Source organism: Megalops cyprinoides, chromosome 1, assembly GCF_013368585.1.
Source record: "Megalops cyprinoides isolate fMegCyp1 chromosome 1, fMegCyp1.pri, whole genome shotgun sequence".
Taxonomy (NCBI): domain Eukaryota; kingdom Metazoa; phylum Chordata; class Actinopteri; order Elopiformes; family Megalopidae; genus Megalops; species Megalops cyprinoides.
In genome coordinates, this window is record NC_050583.1 from 68,251,439 (window position 1) to 68,268,355 (window position 16,917).

Here is a 16,917-nt window from a genome sequence, read left to right on the forward strand (position 1 = left end):
CAGAAGATGGCCAGTGATTTTGCTGTCCTGAGCTCCCGTGGGGAGTTCATGTGTAGCTGCATTCTGGATTAGCTGTAGGCCTTTGATGGCACAGGCAAGAACACAAGCAAAGAGGGAGTTACAGTAGTCCAGGCATGAGAGGACCAGGGCCTACAGTAGGAGCTGTACAGAATACATAGTGAGGTAGGGGCGGATCCTTTGGATGTTGTACAATAAGAATCTACATGTCACACTCACCGCTGCAACCAGAGAGGAGGACAGTTGACTATGAAGTATTACACTGAGGGTTTTGATAGTGCTATTTGTAAAAAGGCTTGTAGAGTCTGGGCTGAGGGAGAGGTCTTGAAATGGGGAGGATTTGGATGGGATGAAAAGCATCTCAGTCTTAACCAAGTTAAGCTTTAGGCAGTGGTCTACCATACACTGTGAAATGTCTTTCAGGCAAGCTGAGATGCATGCAGAGACCTGTGTGTCAGATGGCAGAAAAGACAGGAAAATTTGCGGGTTGTCAGCATAGAAGAGGTATGAAAAGCCATGGGAGGAGATGACAGAGCCAAGAGATTGCATGTGAAGAGAGAAGGGAAGGGGGCCAAGTACAGAGCTTTGAGGGACACCAATAGGCAGGTTGTGGGGTCTAGACAACCCACCATTCCAGGACACCCTGAAAGAGTATCCAGAGAGGTAGGATTGAACCCGAAGAAGAGCAGTGCCAGCAATCCTCAGTGTAGCCAGGGTTGACAGAAGTAGAGTGTGGTCCACTGTATCAAAGACTGCAGAAAGGTCCAGAAGACTTAAGACTAAGGAGTGAGAACATGCTCTGGCTGATTGTAGAGCCTCAGCGATGGAGAGTAAGGCCGTCTCTGTGGAATGAACAGCACTGAAGCCAGACTGAAAAGGGCCAAGAAAGTTGTTCTGGGATAGAAATGAGGATAGTTGTTTAGCCACTGCGCATTCAAGAGTGAAAGGAAAGGAGAGAGCCCGGTTGATAATTCTGCACAGCCGACGGGTCTAGAGTCCTTTTCTTCAGCAGCTTCTTCTCAACTTTAAGAATTTTAATGAGTATTAGGCTTCAGTAACTGTGGTAGTGAGCAGACTCCCTTTGTCTCAACACATCTGAGCTCCACTATGCAAATATGCAAAAGGAGAATTTTAAAAGACACCTAGGGAGGTTCTATGATACAATAAAATCTACTGTATTTACAATGATTATGTTTGATGAACAAATCATTCATAAATAAGCCTTTTATATACCACTGTCCTAGCATGTGTTTGGTGCATCCATCAAACATAAACACTTTCCCTGGCATTCCATTTCAAATACTCTCTGTGATTAATTAATTATTTAATGTGACCTTAATTACAGATAAATACACAGTAGCATATAATTGTATGGCAAAATACTGATAACATTTGAGAAGGCTCATCAAAGATTAGTGTGTGCAAGTTTTATAGAGTGGAAAAAGGGACATTATTCTAAGTTTATATGACAAATGTTCATGAGGTTATATTTGGCATATTTAAGACCACCTCATGCTTTGGTTTAAATTGCTTTTACCCGACTTATCTCATATTAATTACACATGATTTTGATTTTACAGGTTAAATGAAACAGACTAATGAAGTTTTCATATAATAAATAGTGTCCTCTGCTGGCAAAAATGGAAAGAGGTTACACATGCATGGTTGTGTTTGCTTTACACTCATATAAAAAGTCATGTTTTGTGTGGGGCCAAAGTGAATAACTGAGTCAGTAAAACGAGTAGAGAAGATCCATTGGGGAGTGTGTGTGAAAACACAGGGATAAACTTGAGCACATACAAAATGTCATTAGGCAAACTACACCATATTTGCACAGAAAATGCTGTTGCTCTGAATTATACTTGATCTAGCATCGTATGAGAACACCTTGACTAAAAATGACAAAATAAGTCGGAGTGAGTAAAAGCAAAAAAAAATCAGAGACAACATTTACACTGGCAACAGTACAGTTCAACAAGATGCAGGGAGCAAATCTATATATATTTGGTCCCTCTGTGGGCAGCAACTAAACTTTACTCACTCCTGTGGGAGAGTCTGTTCAAGTTTACATGGCTTTGTCAATTTTTCACTGTTGCAAGCTGGCCAACTAAGAATATCATCTAGCTAAAACAAATTAGAATAAATACTAGAGATAGCTAAATAATTAACCACTGTACCTTCACTACAAGTTGAAATACGTAGTTTTTTTGCTTTCCAAAGTAAAGTGCAATGTTTGTATGTTCATTTTAAAAAGAGACAGGTTTTTAAAATGTCGCAGCACAAGCTTTTTGGTTGATTAACAGTTAGATTTATTGATTAACTTTAGAAAATGAAAACAACTGAAAAAACAATAGATAAATTCCAGGGTAATTTTTAGAGATACAAACTAAAAATGATGGGGCTTAGTCACATCGACTGCAAGCAAAAATGTGCATCTCAATTATTCTCAGTTTCAAAATGAGCCAGACAATACCTCCATTCTACTTGCATTTATCATCATCATCCTTTGGCCACAGCCAAGATACTTGTATTTATTTATTAATACTTGTATTTAAGTTTCAAAATGACGATGGAAGGTTTTTGGAAGAAGTGAAACATTGCCCCTGTGACCAATGTAATGACACCGCAGCTGTTGAGTGACCGCAGCTCCTCATGAGTCTCTGACCTGTTTACTCTTGCTGAGAAGAGTGTAACTTTGCACACTGCTGAGGTAACAGACGCAAGATTTAGTCAAGCTAACTTACCACCCACCCATTAGAGATGCTCAAAACCACAAGATTCTTGACAAAGTTGCTGCTGTTTTCACTCAGGTTTGGGGATGTATCGAAAACCATCTGTTTTTCAAAAACACAACTGTGCCAGGCTGTCGACCTCTATATCTCTTCATCGGTTTGTTTGTCACATTTATGCAGGTGATAAACCACAACATCATTAGTATTAATGCTGAACTTTCATATCTCACATCTCCTTAACATAACTCCTTAACTCCTAAGCTGTAAACGTTGATGGAATCAAATTTAAATCAAGTGGCATCAAATCAAATCAAATCATCAAATCAAACTCATTTGGCATTAGCACATAATCATCTGCATATGTTCCCCTTTAAAGTCTACTATTGTCAAAATAGCATCAATAAAAACATATTTTGTAATCACATTTTTCATTCAGTTGAAATATAAGGCTGAACAATAATGGAATAAAACTAAGGAGGAGTATATCATAAAAAAATTAAAAATCACTGTCATCGCAAGCATTCACATAATATAACCTGTGGAGGGTGTTTTTAATTGATGAATCTGGACGTTAATCTCTATCATCATGCTCTGACAAACCCTGAATCTGTGGCACAGTCAACTTAAACTATCCACTTCAATCTCAGTTTGTGCCCCACAAGATTTGAAAGTTAGAAGTGAGCAAATGGAACACAGAAGTTGTGCACCAGTGCCTGCATGCTATGATGAGCAGAGGAGGTCAATGGCATTCAAGGGACCATCTCATTGGGAACCACCCACCTTTGTGTAAAGCCTGGCCGCGAGGCTGCGTTGAAGAACTCTCTCCCTGTAGCTCACCGCTTTCAGTAGAAAGGCTAGGTCACCAACTTTGTCCATGCTGAATCCCAGGACACTACAATGGATGGACAAACACATGATACAGTCAGTGTTTTAATGCTAGGACTCATTTGTCTGTGGCACATTAGCATAACATCTCCACTGACTGAGATGTGTGTGAGGTGCTTTAACACTGTAGAGCATTTAGTGTGTTTGAGGAGGCTGCAGGTGCATCAGCAGCACAAGTAATACTTTCACTGGCAACTTTGGGCATCAAGTTGTGATAACCTGCTATTACAGAAAAAAGGTTAAAAGAGGAGTCATAATATCATGGAACATCATACATATACAGTGAACTCAAAAAGTATTTGGACAGCAACACATTTTCTGTTGTTTTGGCTCTGTAGTACAGCACTTTGGATTTTAAAGGTAAACATGGGGTTAAAATGCAGACTGCCATGTTAGAAGTTCTAGAAATTAAAGAATCATTTTAGGGTACCATGAGTATTTGTACAGTTAGCTTCATAACTGTCTGTTATAAGACAGGTGTGTTTCTTTGCATCATAATTGCACACACAAGGGAGTTGTCAGTGTCTAATCTTGATTCTAGGCTTTGCATTTGCCTTTGGAGTCTTTTGCTGATGCCTGACAACATGAGGACCAAAGCAGTGTCAATGCAACAAAAGCTGGCCATCAAGAGGCTGAAAAATCTGAATAAACTGAGGAGACACAGAGCCAACACAATAAGCATGCCAACATCAACTGTTTGGTACATCATTAAGAGGACAGTAAGCACTGGTGAGCTCAGCAATGGCAAATGAACTGGTAGACCAAGGAAGACTACTAAAATGGATGATTGAGGAATACATTAAATTGTGAAGAAACCCCCTCTAACAACAATCCAACAGATCAGGAACTTTCCAGGATGTAAGCATAGATGTGTCAAAGAGTTCCATACCAGCAGAACTTGAACCACTACAAGACACAAAACCCTAGTAAGCCACAAGAACAAAATGGCAAAGCTACAGTTTGCTAAACATACCTAAAGAGCCTATGGAGTTCTGGAACAAAGTGTTATGGATGGATGAGACAAAGATCAACCTGTACAAGAGTGATGAAAAGAGGAAAGTATGGAGAAAAAAGGAACTGTCCGTGATCCACAGCATCTGTTAAACATGGTGAAACACTGCCATAACAACCAAGGAGTTTTTCAGAGCCAGTAAGTGCAAATTTCTTGACTGGTCAAGGTAATAACCTGATCTGAATCTAAGTGAACATGCATTTCACTTGTTAAAGCAAGACTGAGGGCAAAAAGCAGGACATGAAAAGGGCTATTACACAGACCTGGCAGAGTGTCAACAGGGAAGATATCCAACATCTGGTAATGTCTATGGGTTGCAGATTTTGGGCAGTCATTGCATGCAAAAGTTATGCGATCAAGTACAAAATATGACCACATTATGGAATTACTGTATATGGTTAATTTATCCAAACACTTGTGGTACCCTAAGATGGGGGGTCTATGATATGCAATACTTTCTTAAGGGCTCATCCAAATTTCAATCCCATAGTCACTGTATCATTTCAAATTCAAAGTGCGTGAGTGCAGAGCCAAAACAAGAAAAAATGTGTCACTATCCAAATATACACCAAATTAAAGCAATGTAAATGTACCAAATCAAAGCAATTTTCAGTGATATAATTGGTACCACCCAAATTGATGCCAAAAGGACACCATCTGTTCATGTTAAAATCAGCTTTTACTCTGGAATTTTGTAAAAATGAACTTTAAACCCCACAGATCTCATACTAACTTGTATTCATGCCATACGAACTGGAGGGAGACCTCACTAAAATTTGATAAGGAGGCTTGAGAGATCTGGTGCTTGGAGTATCCGAACTCATACACCCTGCTGGTTCCAGCTCTGATTGCTATTTTCCATGACCTTTTGATGACATTTCAAGGGTATATATATGATTTTAAAGACATATATTAATTGTGACTATAGTGAAATTCCCATGAGACAAGTTTACTGTACACTGGTGGTAATACTTTGAAACACATTTCTTTAAGAATATTCGGTTTCTGCATAGACATGCACCCCACTGAAGCGAATACATGTCACCAGTGACTTTTGTTTCTGGGTTTAATATAAAAGGCAGTGTGTCTGTAAACAGTCCTGCTGTAACAGCAGTAGAATTGGCAGGCTGAGTTGACATGGGTCGGCACAAGAATGAAAAAATAACAGAAAACTATCCAGAATATGAGTTTACCCAGAACATAAGTCTGGCTCCAGCTCTGTGGTGGCCAGGGGTACTAGCAGAAGGCCATTGACTGGAGGGGGTAAAGGAACAGCACAGGTGTGAGGGTGCTCTTTAGCACACTCTGCAACATGACTGCCATATTAAAAAGCACCTGTACAACACGATGTAGATAAGATACACTATTTATCTTTTTTGGGGAAAAGCAAAACACGCAAAAATGAACATGAAAAATGAAATTTTCCACTACTACCTCTTTTGTGTTCTGCATGTAGTGTTGTTCCTGCAACTTAACTTTACACACTTTTGTACTCTCACACAGTGACTCACCCTAGATAAGAGATTCTGTTGTGACAAAAAGGAAATGTACATGTAAATATTTGCAAAGGGTTTGGCTGCATGCTTTCTGTGAAGTCTTTTATAATCAATTTTACTGAAATTATCGGTGAGCATCTGTAAATGGGTTACTGACTACTACTGACTACTGTTTCTCAGAAAATGCCACAAATGAGAGAAACACTGCAAGAACCAACCGGAAAGAGAAAGTTGCTTCATTTAGCTTCATTTCTTTTGGTTTCGGGTGTATCCTGAAACCTTTTAATGGTGGCCAAGAGCATGCTCTGTGTTCCATTTCTAACCTGGTTCTGAGGCTGTCAGAGGCTGTGCTTGTCCAGTTCCTGAGGAGTCCAAACATGGCACTACTCTCTAACTGTTTGGTGTATTGAGTCATCAGCTCCCGCACCACCACCTGAAATGAAGTGATTGGAAAAGGAAAGGGGGTGATTTTTTAGCAGGGACCTCCTATTTCACACTAATACATTTCTGACCCCTATTTCTGTCTTCATCAGATCATTTCTGTATGATTTTAAATGACCTACTTAAGAACTCCACCTGAAAAAGAATAAACACACTTGTCAGCTACCATGCAAGAGCTGGATCATAAAATACATGGGTGTGATGTGGCAGAGGTAAGAATGCCTTACTGCACACTGCATTACTGTTCTTCAGTCCTGAGCACAAAGTATTTTAAGCTTACTGATCTTAACCTAGAAAAAGTAAACATGATTACAACAAATTCAAGCGACAGCTGTATTTTATGGACAGGGTGACCCCATGCCATGCTGTGGTATATATCACTGACCCAAAACCTGCTAATGTGAAGTATCCCTGGCTCTTTTGAAGAACTCAAGCCCTTCTGATGAACTTGCCTCTAACTGAATAAACATGTAGTAAAACTGGACGGCATCCCATATACTTGAATACGTTGCACAAGAGGAACAGTCAGGCGTTTTTCATTTAGTAATGGATATTAATGCCCTTCTCCTGGTAGGTGACAGACTACTCCCCAGGGCAAAAGACAGACCACTTCCACACGCAACTGTTTAACCAGACCCAATATCCTGACCAAATTCCCCGTCTCCTTGCCCCCACGGCCCGACTTGTCAATTAAATTCATTTGTCATGTCGACTATGTGAAAAACTGGCAAACTTATTTCTCTTCCTTTGATGAGTCATCTCTGCTCCAGCTGCTTAATGTCCTCATTTGACCTTCTTGGACTGAACAAGATTAGAATCGTGGTTGTGACTTTATTCAATAACAGTGTTTAGAAAAGAAGCAAAATTTATATTTTAAGAGAAGCACATAATACACTGCTCTGTGTACCACTTATGTCATTTAAAGCAGACATCGGGAAACTGTGCAACACAGAAAGTCCTTAGAAATTACTGACATATTAAAGACACATCTGCTCTTGCTCATGTAGTACTTGAACAATTTTCCTTCATTTTTCAAACAAATAAATCAATGTCTGTGTCAACAATAATGCTGCCTTAAATGTGCTTCATTTATGAAATACACCAATTTACAACAAATAGTCGAAAGATTATCACATGCTGTTTAATTCATAATCACTTGTTGTTTGAACAATTTTACACAATCACCATAAATTCTAACTGTAAACAACATTTCTGGAACATTTATGGAAAAATAAAGTTCAAAATGCTATTTTTGCTGAGCTCAATGCACTCACAGTGGTTTGAAATTATTACTACATTCACATGTAATCAAAAATATTTGCCAAACTTTGTATTTCTATCGGCTAATATTTCAAATCTGTATATATTTAGTCAAGGTATCAAAATACAGAGCAGAACATGGGCAACTAAAGGTTAATGACAATGGCTTAATTTAGTTGTAAGGTATCTAAAACCTTTTGCCCCATTTCAATGCTGTTGAATTTTGCTTGAGGTTCAATCCATGCATTTTCTCTAGTTAAAACACAGATACACTCACACACACATAGACAGTCACAGACACACACAGACACACACAGACACACACACACAGTGCTTTGAGAGCTGTTGACCGGATCAAATGCACAACAAATTCAACATGGATATTTTGGCACCAGATTCTCAGTGGAATACGCTTTGTATTAGTCTTGTCTTGAGTGACTGACATTCTGAGGTCAAGTAAGAACTTTAAAAGAACTTTGTTTTTTAGATGTAGGTATTTTCCCTGGATTGTTGAGAATGTATTTTTACATTTTACAAAATAATTTAATTCCACGTGAAACCCCAGTGGCTCTGCAGACTATCATTAGTGCTCATGTGAATAGTAACTTTGTTTCAAAGATACTCACATAAAAACCAGCCTCCTTTCAAAGCATTACTAAGGCTGCTATTGTTCCCTCCAAAAATCGGTTGCCTTGGGTTTTGGAGATTATTACACATGGAAATCCCTCAAAAAAATGCTCCTCTGTATTTCAGCCTTGAACAAGGAGATCATGATAACCAGACCATTCCTCCCTCCAAATAAGAATTAACACTTATCCAATTAGACCTAACACGACCCCTGGTTTCTGAACATATTATTTAAAATTCAATTGGTATAATTAAAAACAGACATGAGAATGAGCACACACAAATGAAAAGGCTCTACTGTGTTATCATAATCACTTCATTAAGCTGCAGGCCCCAGTCTGTGAGAACATGCCTAACTCAAACTTGCCGAAAGCATTGTCCTCCCAGACACTTGTATAACGGTGAAGTGAAGTAGCTGTTATGCATGACCAAGGAAACTTGACTAGGGAAATCTAGTCCTGTGATAGTGTAGTGTATTCCACTGGTGACATCTGACAGTGTATTCTTTAAATGGCATGTAAACGTCATTGCAAGTAAAATGTGAATCTAACCTGTATCAATAACAGGATGTGATAACTAAAAAAACCGCAAATATATCAAAATAAAATGTTAGGCAGCGCTTAAGACAGAAACATTGGTGCTTGGTGCCAAGACCTTGACATTTCAAAAATTAACAAAAAAATATTTGGTTATAAACAAAATTTGGTACAAAAAATGCAAATTTATGTACCAAGCCAATGCAAATTCTGAAAGGGCGAACCATTTGTCTAAAATATGTCGGATTCAAATTGCCCACTCATTGTGCCGATGAAAGCTCACCTGTAACATGACGACATTGTCACCCTCGAATGTAACAAAGACATCAGAGTCACACTTCAGGGCTGGTATGCGGTTTTCCATCATGAAACCCTGGGGAAAAAACGTAATAAACAAAACATTTGATGTCATGTTCCAATCCTGCCACTGAGACACTACACTTTGGTACATTTAGTGTTTCAAATTTGCAATTTCAAAATTCACTGTTAAAACAGGTTCGCTATTTATGTATGTGTTATCAAATCTACTCACAAACAGACCATTTGCCACATGCTGTATGCAGATTACCAGTGTATAACATCTTGGGTGTAATGTTATTTTAATTGGCCCCGAACAGCATAGAGTATTAAGATTGTATGGATTGACAATGACCTGTGGCTAATAAGTGAGAGCAGCTGAGAAAAATGAAAGTATCTCTATTGCTAATTTTCAGACTATTAATGGTGTAACAATAACTTCCTCAATAAACTTATGCAGAACCATGTTTTTGTCTTGTTTTCGTGTTTAAAACAATGAACTAAGAGTATAAGTGAAGCTCAAAGATTGAGATTCAGCCATTCCAATGTTGATGTTGACCTGTATGTTATCAATGTTTTTTTGTTTTTTTAGAGAGAAAATTGACAGACTACCAAAGGACAATGAGAACTGTACACACTATAGGGTGTATTGGGTGGTTTGACATTAAGAGTACACCCAGCTACATGGGAACTGCATGTGGTTTCCTCTCTCCCACACTCAGATGTAGCAGGTGGTAATCCACATCTCCTGCACCATTGAATATACAGCTCACATTTGCACTACAAGACCACCTGCATTGCTTTATAGATGGGTTTAGTCCTTGAAGTGCACCTGGGGATTGTTATCTGACAAGTAAATCCCAGCAGTTTCCCTTACCTGACTGGAATGAATATAAAGGTTGTGCTTAGCTGGTTGTACTAATGGACACTGCAAGTCAACTGCTGCTTTCTCATTCAATCTGGCTTGAACAGGCCTCAACATCAATCCAGCTGAGAGGTTACGAGCACCTTGCTTCCCCACAGCACATGAACACGGGGGACTGAAGAAACTCCACCCCTAAGGGAAATGTGCATGCATAAAAACCGAGGGATCTGGCAGGAACACGCATCTACTTGGCTGTCAACTTGCAGTTAGCAACAGCATGGATGTCCATTAAAATTGAAGGTGTTAACCAATGAAGCAGAATGTTCTTTGTAGTTCTGTTTAGGATATTCAATTGTATATTATCAACAACTGTATGAAGCAGGTAACCTGCATGATATTTATGTAACACTAACTGCACTAATTGTATTGCCTTTGTTAAGATCTATTCAGCTAACATTTTAGTTATCTTTTTTGTTATCTATAGCAATATGAGAACAGTGATTGTTTTTAATAAAACTGTCCAAATCTACGTAAAATTCTATCTAGGCAGATAGCTTCAGCTAGGCTGGCAATCTAACTCCATGAGTAAAAAAACAAAAAAAAAAAAAAACATAATTCGCTAAAGGAATGGTTTGTGGCAGTGTTGAAGGAACCGAATTCAGATTAAGCTCTCTGCATATCACCTGAGACAGGCTGAACACAGATAATGCAAAAATCAGGGGGGCAGGTACATGCGTATGCTTGTGAATGCGTAATATTCGCCATCTAATAATCATAATAATAATACTGCACACATAGAAAAGGAAAATGTAAGTAACAGCATGCATCAGGCAGTGTAGCCATTTTCTACTGGTGATGGGGAGACCACTCCAGACCAGGGAACGGAGTATACAGACTAATGTAAGATAGTTCAGTAAGATTAGCTGTAGTCAAGCCAGTGCTGCCAAAAACGTAGCCAAGAAACCGCCAGCAGCAGACTGCTGTGCCCACAATGTACACTATATGGACGAAAGTATTTGGCCACACCTGTTTTTCAGGGTTTGGGCTAGGCCCCTTATCTCCAGTGAAGGGCAATCTTAATGCTTCAACATACCAAGACATTTTGGACAATGCTATGCTTCCAACTTTGTGGCAACAGTTTGGGGAAGGCCCTTTTCTATTCCAACATGACTGTGCCCAAGTGCACAAAGCAAGGACTGTAAAGACATGGTTTGACGAGTTTGGTGTGGAAGAACTTAACTGGCCCGCAGAGCCCTGACCTCAACCCCATCGAGCACCTTTGGGATGAACTGGAACGGAGATTGCGAGCCAGGCCTTCTCGGTGTCTAACCTCATAAATGCTCTACAGAATGAATGGGCACAAATTCCCACAGAAACACTCCAAAATCTTGTGGAAAGCCTTCCAAGAAGAGTGGAAGCTGTTATAGCTACAAAAGGGGGACCAACTCCATATTAAAGTATATGTATTTGAATACAGTGTCATTACAATGTAATGGTCAGGCGTCTGAATACTTTTGTCCATATAGTGTATCTGCAAAGAGTCATCTGAATTTACACACAGGCCAGACAACTCTGCTGTGCTACTTCAGGATGCCCAGTCTCGCCATCTGTCTGTTCTGCCCTCTTATGTGGTGCAGACTGCCACTGTGGTTAAAACGGAGTCACTAGATCTTCTGTTACAGACGGAAGCCCCACATCTTCAGAATGCTCTACCAAATCATTGCTCAAATAATTTCTTCTCTTTTTCTCATTTCTATGCTCTTCCACCCACTTTTCATCCAATTTAGAATCGCCGAGTGTACTTAGGCTCATCTCACCACGGGAGCCCCCTGCAAGGAGGTGCAGGGCATTGAGGACTGACATATTCTGATACGCTCACATGCCACCAGGCCTGACAAAGGGACTTTGGCTGATCCACTCAACCCTATCCCTAGCTGAACAAGGCCGATTTTTTCTGCCTCTGTTGGCAGATGACAGGGCGTTAAAAAAAGCAATTGCTTGTTCTGTACCGCTGGTCTCAGATCGAAACAGCAAGTCACTCACGGTGGTTGTTCACCACATACTGTGGTGCAGCTGAAAGGAGTGTGCCACACTTCGCATCAATCCCAGATGCTCTTCAAACTTAAGAGGCCCTTTTGTGCTATGTCTATGAGTGCTAAATATAACGTGTCATAATGTCTGCAAATGTATACAGGACATAACCTAAGAGTGCCTATCTGCTCAGGAGACATTCAACAGTGGAGAACTGCCGGAAGTTTTCAGTAACCTGCAAACATTGTATCTATAACCCCTTGCAGAGCACTAACCGTTACAGTTCTATCAATGCAGCAAATGTCCTAGGTAATACTACACAAGTGTTTTGCTGAAGGCAGAAGAAAATGAATGAGTAGTCGCTCACGTATCACTGAAGGATCTTTTATTAGAAGTTTTATGTCCCATTCATTCTTGCAAACGGAGTGCTGAACAGACCATGAGACACGTGGCAAGCGTAGGTCACCCATCTCATCTCATACACCCGTGTTTCCTGTTTTTATCTTTTTCCTCTTTCTGTCATTTTAATCTAAACTGCTTCTAATACCAGGAAAACAGACAACTGCAAAGTGTCATGTCATACAACTGTCGATTAGCCAGCTTCATCGAAGGTGTTGCAGAATGAAATGGCTTCTTCAGAACCCTTTGCCTACTTGTTGGCACACCCTTTTTGGAGGGTACCTTGTGCCTCACACTCACAACGGGACTCACCATGCCCCCCGTGCACTCCCGGCAGTCCTGCAGACAGGCCAGGTTCTCCCACGTGCTGTAGGCTTTCAGGCCGGCCACAAGCGCCTGCAGGGAGCGGCTGTTCATCAGGTCCCTCCCGTGGTGCAGCGCCTCGTCCATCATCTCTGCTGCGAACCTGCGGGGTGGGGGGGTTCACTGCTAGTTAGAGCGGGACATAGGACAAGGAGCAGCAGAGGGGCCTGGCTTGAGTGGGTGGGGTATGAAAACCTTGAGAGGAAATATCCCACAAATTTATTCTGTAAAGCTTTTGGGCAACTTTTTACCATTAGCATGTAAGTTTCATTTTCATTAGTGTTATCATTATTTATTATTATTATATGTTATTGTTGTTATTGTTATTGTCTTGTTGCTATCGTTAGAGGAGCAAGACAGATGGGTGAAATACGCAGCTCAAAACTGGCTGTGAAACAGACCAACTGGTTCCAGTAAACAAAAACAACATTTCGCATCTCTGTGCAGCTGGTAGGAAATCAGAGGCAGGTTCCCAGAAACCATAGTGCTGTTTTCTCTCTTCAACAGGCAGAGCAGCAAACACAACCAGTCTGCAGTGTCGCAGGCTGGGTGATATGATAAGGGACTCACTCAATCTGAAAGCAGAAGTGACGTGAAACCCGGTGGCTAATTTTAACCCTTCGTCTGAAATTCACAAAACCAATGCGGTTTGACGTACATGCTTGGAAGAAGAACACCTCACAAATGCCATGAAATGTCTTTTCATAATAAATTATCAGAATACAGACAAATATTTGCCACAGAGGTACCAGATGTTGCTTTGTCCTGCGTGTATTTCTCCTGCCTTCATCTAAGTGCCAGACCAAACACATGCTTGTGAACTTTGCAAATGATGAGCTGGGACTTCAGAGTGTTTTGGTAAAAGAAAACTACATATGTGATCTGAAGATCCGGCCAGCAGTGTGGCATGGAAGTAAGGAGCAGGACTCGTAACCAAAAGGTCACTGCTTTGATTCCCTGCTGAGGCACTGCTGTTGTGCCCTTTGGCAAGGTACTTAACCCACAATTGCCTCAGTAAATATCCAGCTGTATAAATGGATAAAATTGTGAGTCACTCTGGATGAGAGAGTCTGCTAAATGACATTAATGTAATGAAATATACTGTACCCAAATTCAAACATACATGCTAATGAAAAAAGAATGACACAGAGAACAAAATAACCTCTTGATGCCTGCACATAAAAGGGGCTCGGTTGTGGATTAAAGTGATCCTGTGTTGACAGTCTGGGGTTAGGTACATTGCTTTGCTTTTCTATTAGCCAACAGTGACCCTTTGTTGCTGTCCAAGGTCCTGAGAGACCGCTGGCCTACAGTAGACCTATGCAGACAGACGTAACAGCACATTCGCATACTCGGCAGAACTGGAATGCTGCTCATCAGCTTAGGTGGTAAGACAAGTTCTCCAAAGCATGCTCACCTGACAGCAACACTGGTAACCATAGCAGAGGCTTAACTGTCCTCTTCCATGCCAGCCTCATGTCATTTACATTGTAAAAATATGCTTGAAGCAATGTCAATAGAACATTCTATTTCCGTAAAACTTGGTCACGTTAAATACAGCACTCTTGGAAGGAAAGGGGCAAGGATTCATCGCAGAACACAGTTATAAAGAGAGTTATAAGGTTATAACTGTGTACTTGTGATGTGCAATTTCCCTGAAATGTATCATGTATCATCACTTAAGAGTGTCCCTTACACTCGTAAGGAAGCGTGACCACCAAAACGCATTTGAATTATATACCTATGTTTATTTTCTGGAGAGAGTAAGCCATGATCATTCACTTAACTTATAGCTCTGAAACATGAAGGCCTAAATCAACAGGGGTATATCCCCAGGCATTCAGTGTATACTTTAAACATCACTTGCTGTTATTGTGCATTTGTTCCGATTGTTTTTTCTTTGCCACAAACATCTGTTCATTTCATCAGCAAAATAAACAGACAATGACTGTTGTGATGCACATCACTGAATCCTTGTCTGGTATGAATATGTGAGGAAAAACCAAAAGGAGTGCCATCTAGTGGCCAGTAAGGAAAGCGTTGACCGATGCAGAAACTCTTAGACTCGATCATTCGAGATTCCAGCTCCTCACAAGTCACGCTACAGGGCTGCACAAAGAGCGGCGATTTCCTGTCACTCTTTCAAAGGGCAGTTGACTACTTCCTCAATGATGGTAAACATGCCTTTTTTTTCTCTTCTGCTCATGATCAAACAAACAATAGCGTTCTCAGAAATCCTGAGAGACACATTTCCTGAAACACCTCAAAACTAGCACAAGGTGCTCTTGCGAAGTACTTTTAATATTTTGGAAGGCCCCATTGCAAAACCTCAAAAGCTGTGTTTACCTTGGTCAGTGAAATTCATACAGGGTTTGTATACAGAATATAGCCATCCCTTTTTTGGCATGGACTACTAGACTGTAAGCCACACTGTGCGTTTTAGAAATTTCACAACATGCCGTGACATCTGTGGGAACGGCCAGTCCATATCCTGATTAATACAGAAGTGCAAGTTTTGCTCAGAGGAATGAAATCACTGGAGATCAGTCAACTTGGCTATCCATTCAAAATATGACCAGCCCTTGATTCAGCTGGAAACAACAGGATTACCCAAATCAGCCCGATGACTGTTGAGTGTTGATGTTCTGTCACTCAAAAAGTAGAACATGACAATGAGATTTTTGCCTACATGTCCTCTCAAAACACGATGTTCCTGTAGCCTCTGCTTCAGGTGTGTAGAGTTCACTTTACCTGGTGGTGAAGGTGAGAGCCAGGGCAGCTGCCAGGTGGGGCATTAAACGCAGGTACTGGGTCTGGTGCTCAATGATCTTCACTTCTTCCTGGTCTCTTGGACCAAACTGCCTGCGGCTATGAGGAGAAAACAGTCTTACAGTTTTAAAATTAAAGCTAATGCTTCTGCCTTGACCTTAAGGAGCCATTCTTTTTCATGCCCTGCAGGTTAATCTTTTTCATCCACAATCAAAAGGCTCAGAACCTTAAACACACAGCAGTTATAACCTATTTGTCGATCAGCAGCATGGGCATTACACCCTTTTTGTGACAGTTAACACTGCAAATCATCACTTGAGTCTAAGTCTCTAAATGTCCATCTTTTTTAAATATAAAAATAAAGTAAAAATATAAACACACTAACACACTGAAACACACTGACAAAATAAACCAGGCATTATCAAGGACAGAAAAAAATATTGTGAAAGTATTATGTATTGCATTGTGGGATAATACTGTGTTGAAAGTGTCGGGAAATTATATTGAGAGTTGATTGCAAAGGAATTCATACTTTAAGCTTAAACTGCAAAACTGCAAAGGGTTAAATATGGTCTGTTTACTGCTGTTTGTGCCACAACACTTCCCGAGAATCTATAAATAGCCTGCAAGAGGGACAGAGGACAGAGCCAAGCTTTATCACTATTGTGTTCAGTTCTGCTTGTTCTCAGAGGAAACAGGGGTGAGAGAGAGCTCCTTCAGAGGAAAACTTGTGGCCTCCTGTGCTCTTCTGTATGGTTCTCACTGGCACCATTGCTTCCAGTTTCCTTGTAAGTACGTTGCTGACAGTGACCAATTGTACTTTCCGCTGCAAAGGACAGCGCATACATAAGGTTCATTCAACAGTGCAAATGTTCACAAATGTTTGCTCTCAATGTTTTTTTTTTTCCACTGCCAAGCTTTTCTAACAGATGTGGGCAGCTATAAAGGAGGAGATTGTGCCTCAAACCCTGATCCTGGCTCTGTTTCAGGTTTTCTCCCCACATGATGAAATAGGAATAGGGTTACAAATATGATTTAGCAAACTGGTCCTAGATCAGTTTTTGTGAGAAGCAAGTGTCCAGCAGCTTGAAAGGGTAGCATCTGACAGACTAGGTACAGACTATGACAGGAGCACTGGGACACGCTGTGAAATTTCAACAACAATGTTCCAGTGCCCTTGTTTCAA

General features: G+C 40.5%; 1 protein-coding gene across 1 annotated transcript in view; it reads right to left on the reverse strand.

The window, feature by feature from the left end:
• acoxl (acyl-CoA oxidase-like) overlaps window positions 1-16,917 on the reverse strand; it is a 51,977-nt gene that overhangs the window by 21,912 nt on the left and 13,148 nt on the right. Inside the window, exons 11-15 of the mRNA XM_036542219.1 lie at window positions 15,714-15,830; window positions 12,912-13,065; window positions 9,291-9,380; window positions 6,467-6,576; window positions 3,531-3,642 (exon numbers count right to left, since the gene is read on the reverse strand). Coding sequence (XP_036398112.1) covers window positions 3,531-3,642; window positions 6,467-6,576; window positions 9,291-9,380; window positions 12,912-13,065; window positions 15,714-15,830 — 583 coding nt within the window. The remainder of the gene's footprint in view (window positions 1-3,530; window positions 3,643-6,466; window positions 6,577-9,290; window positions 9,381-12,911; window positions 13,066-15,713; window positions 15,831-16,917) is intronic.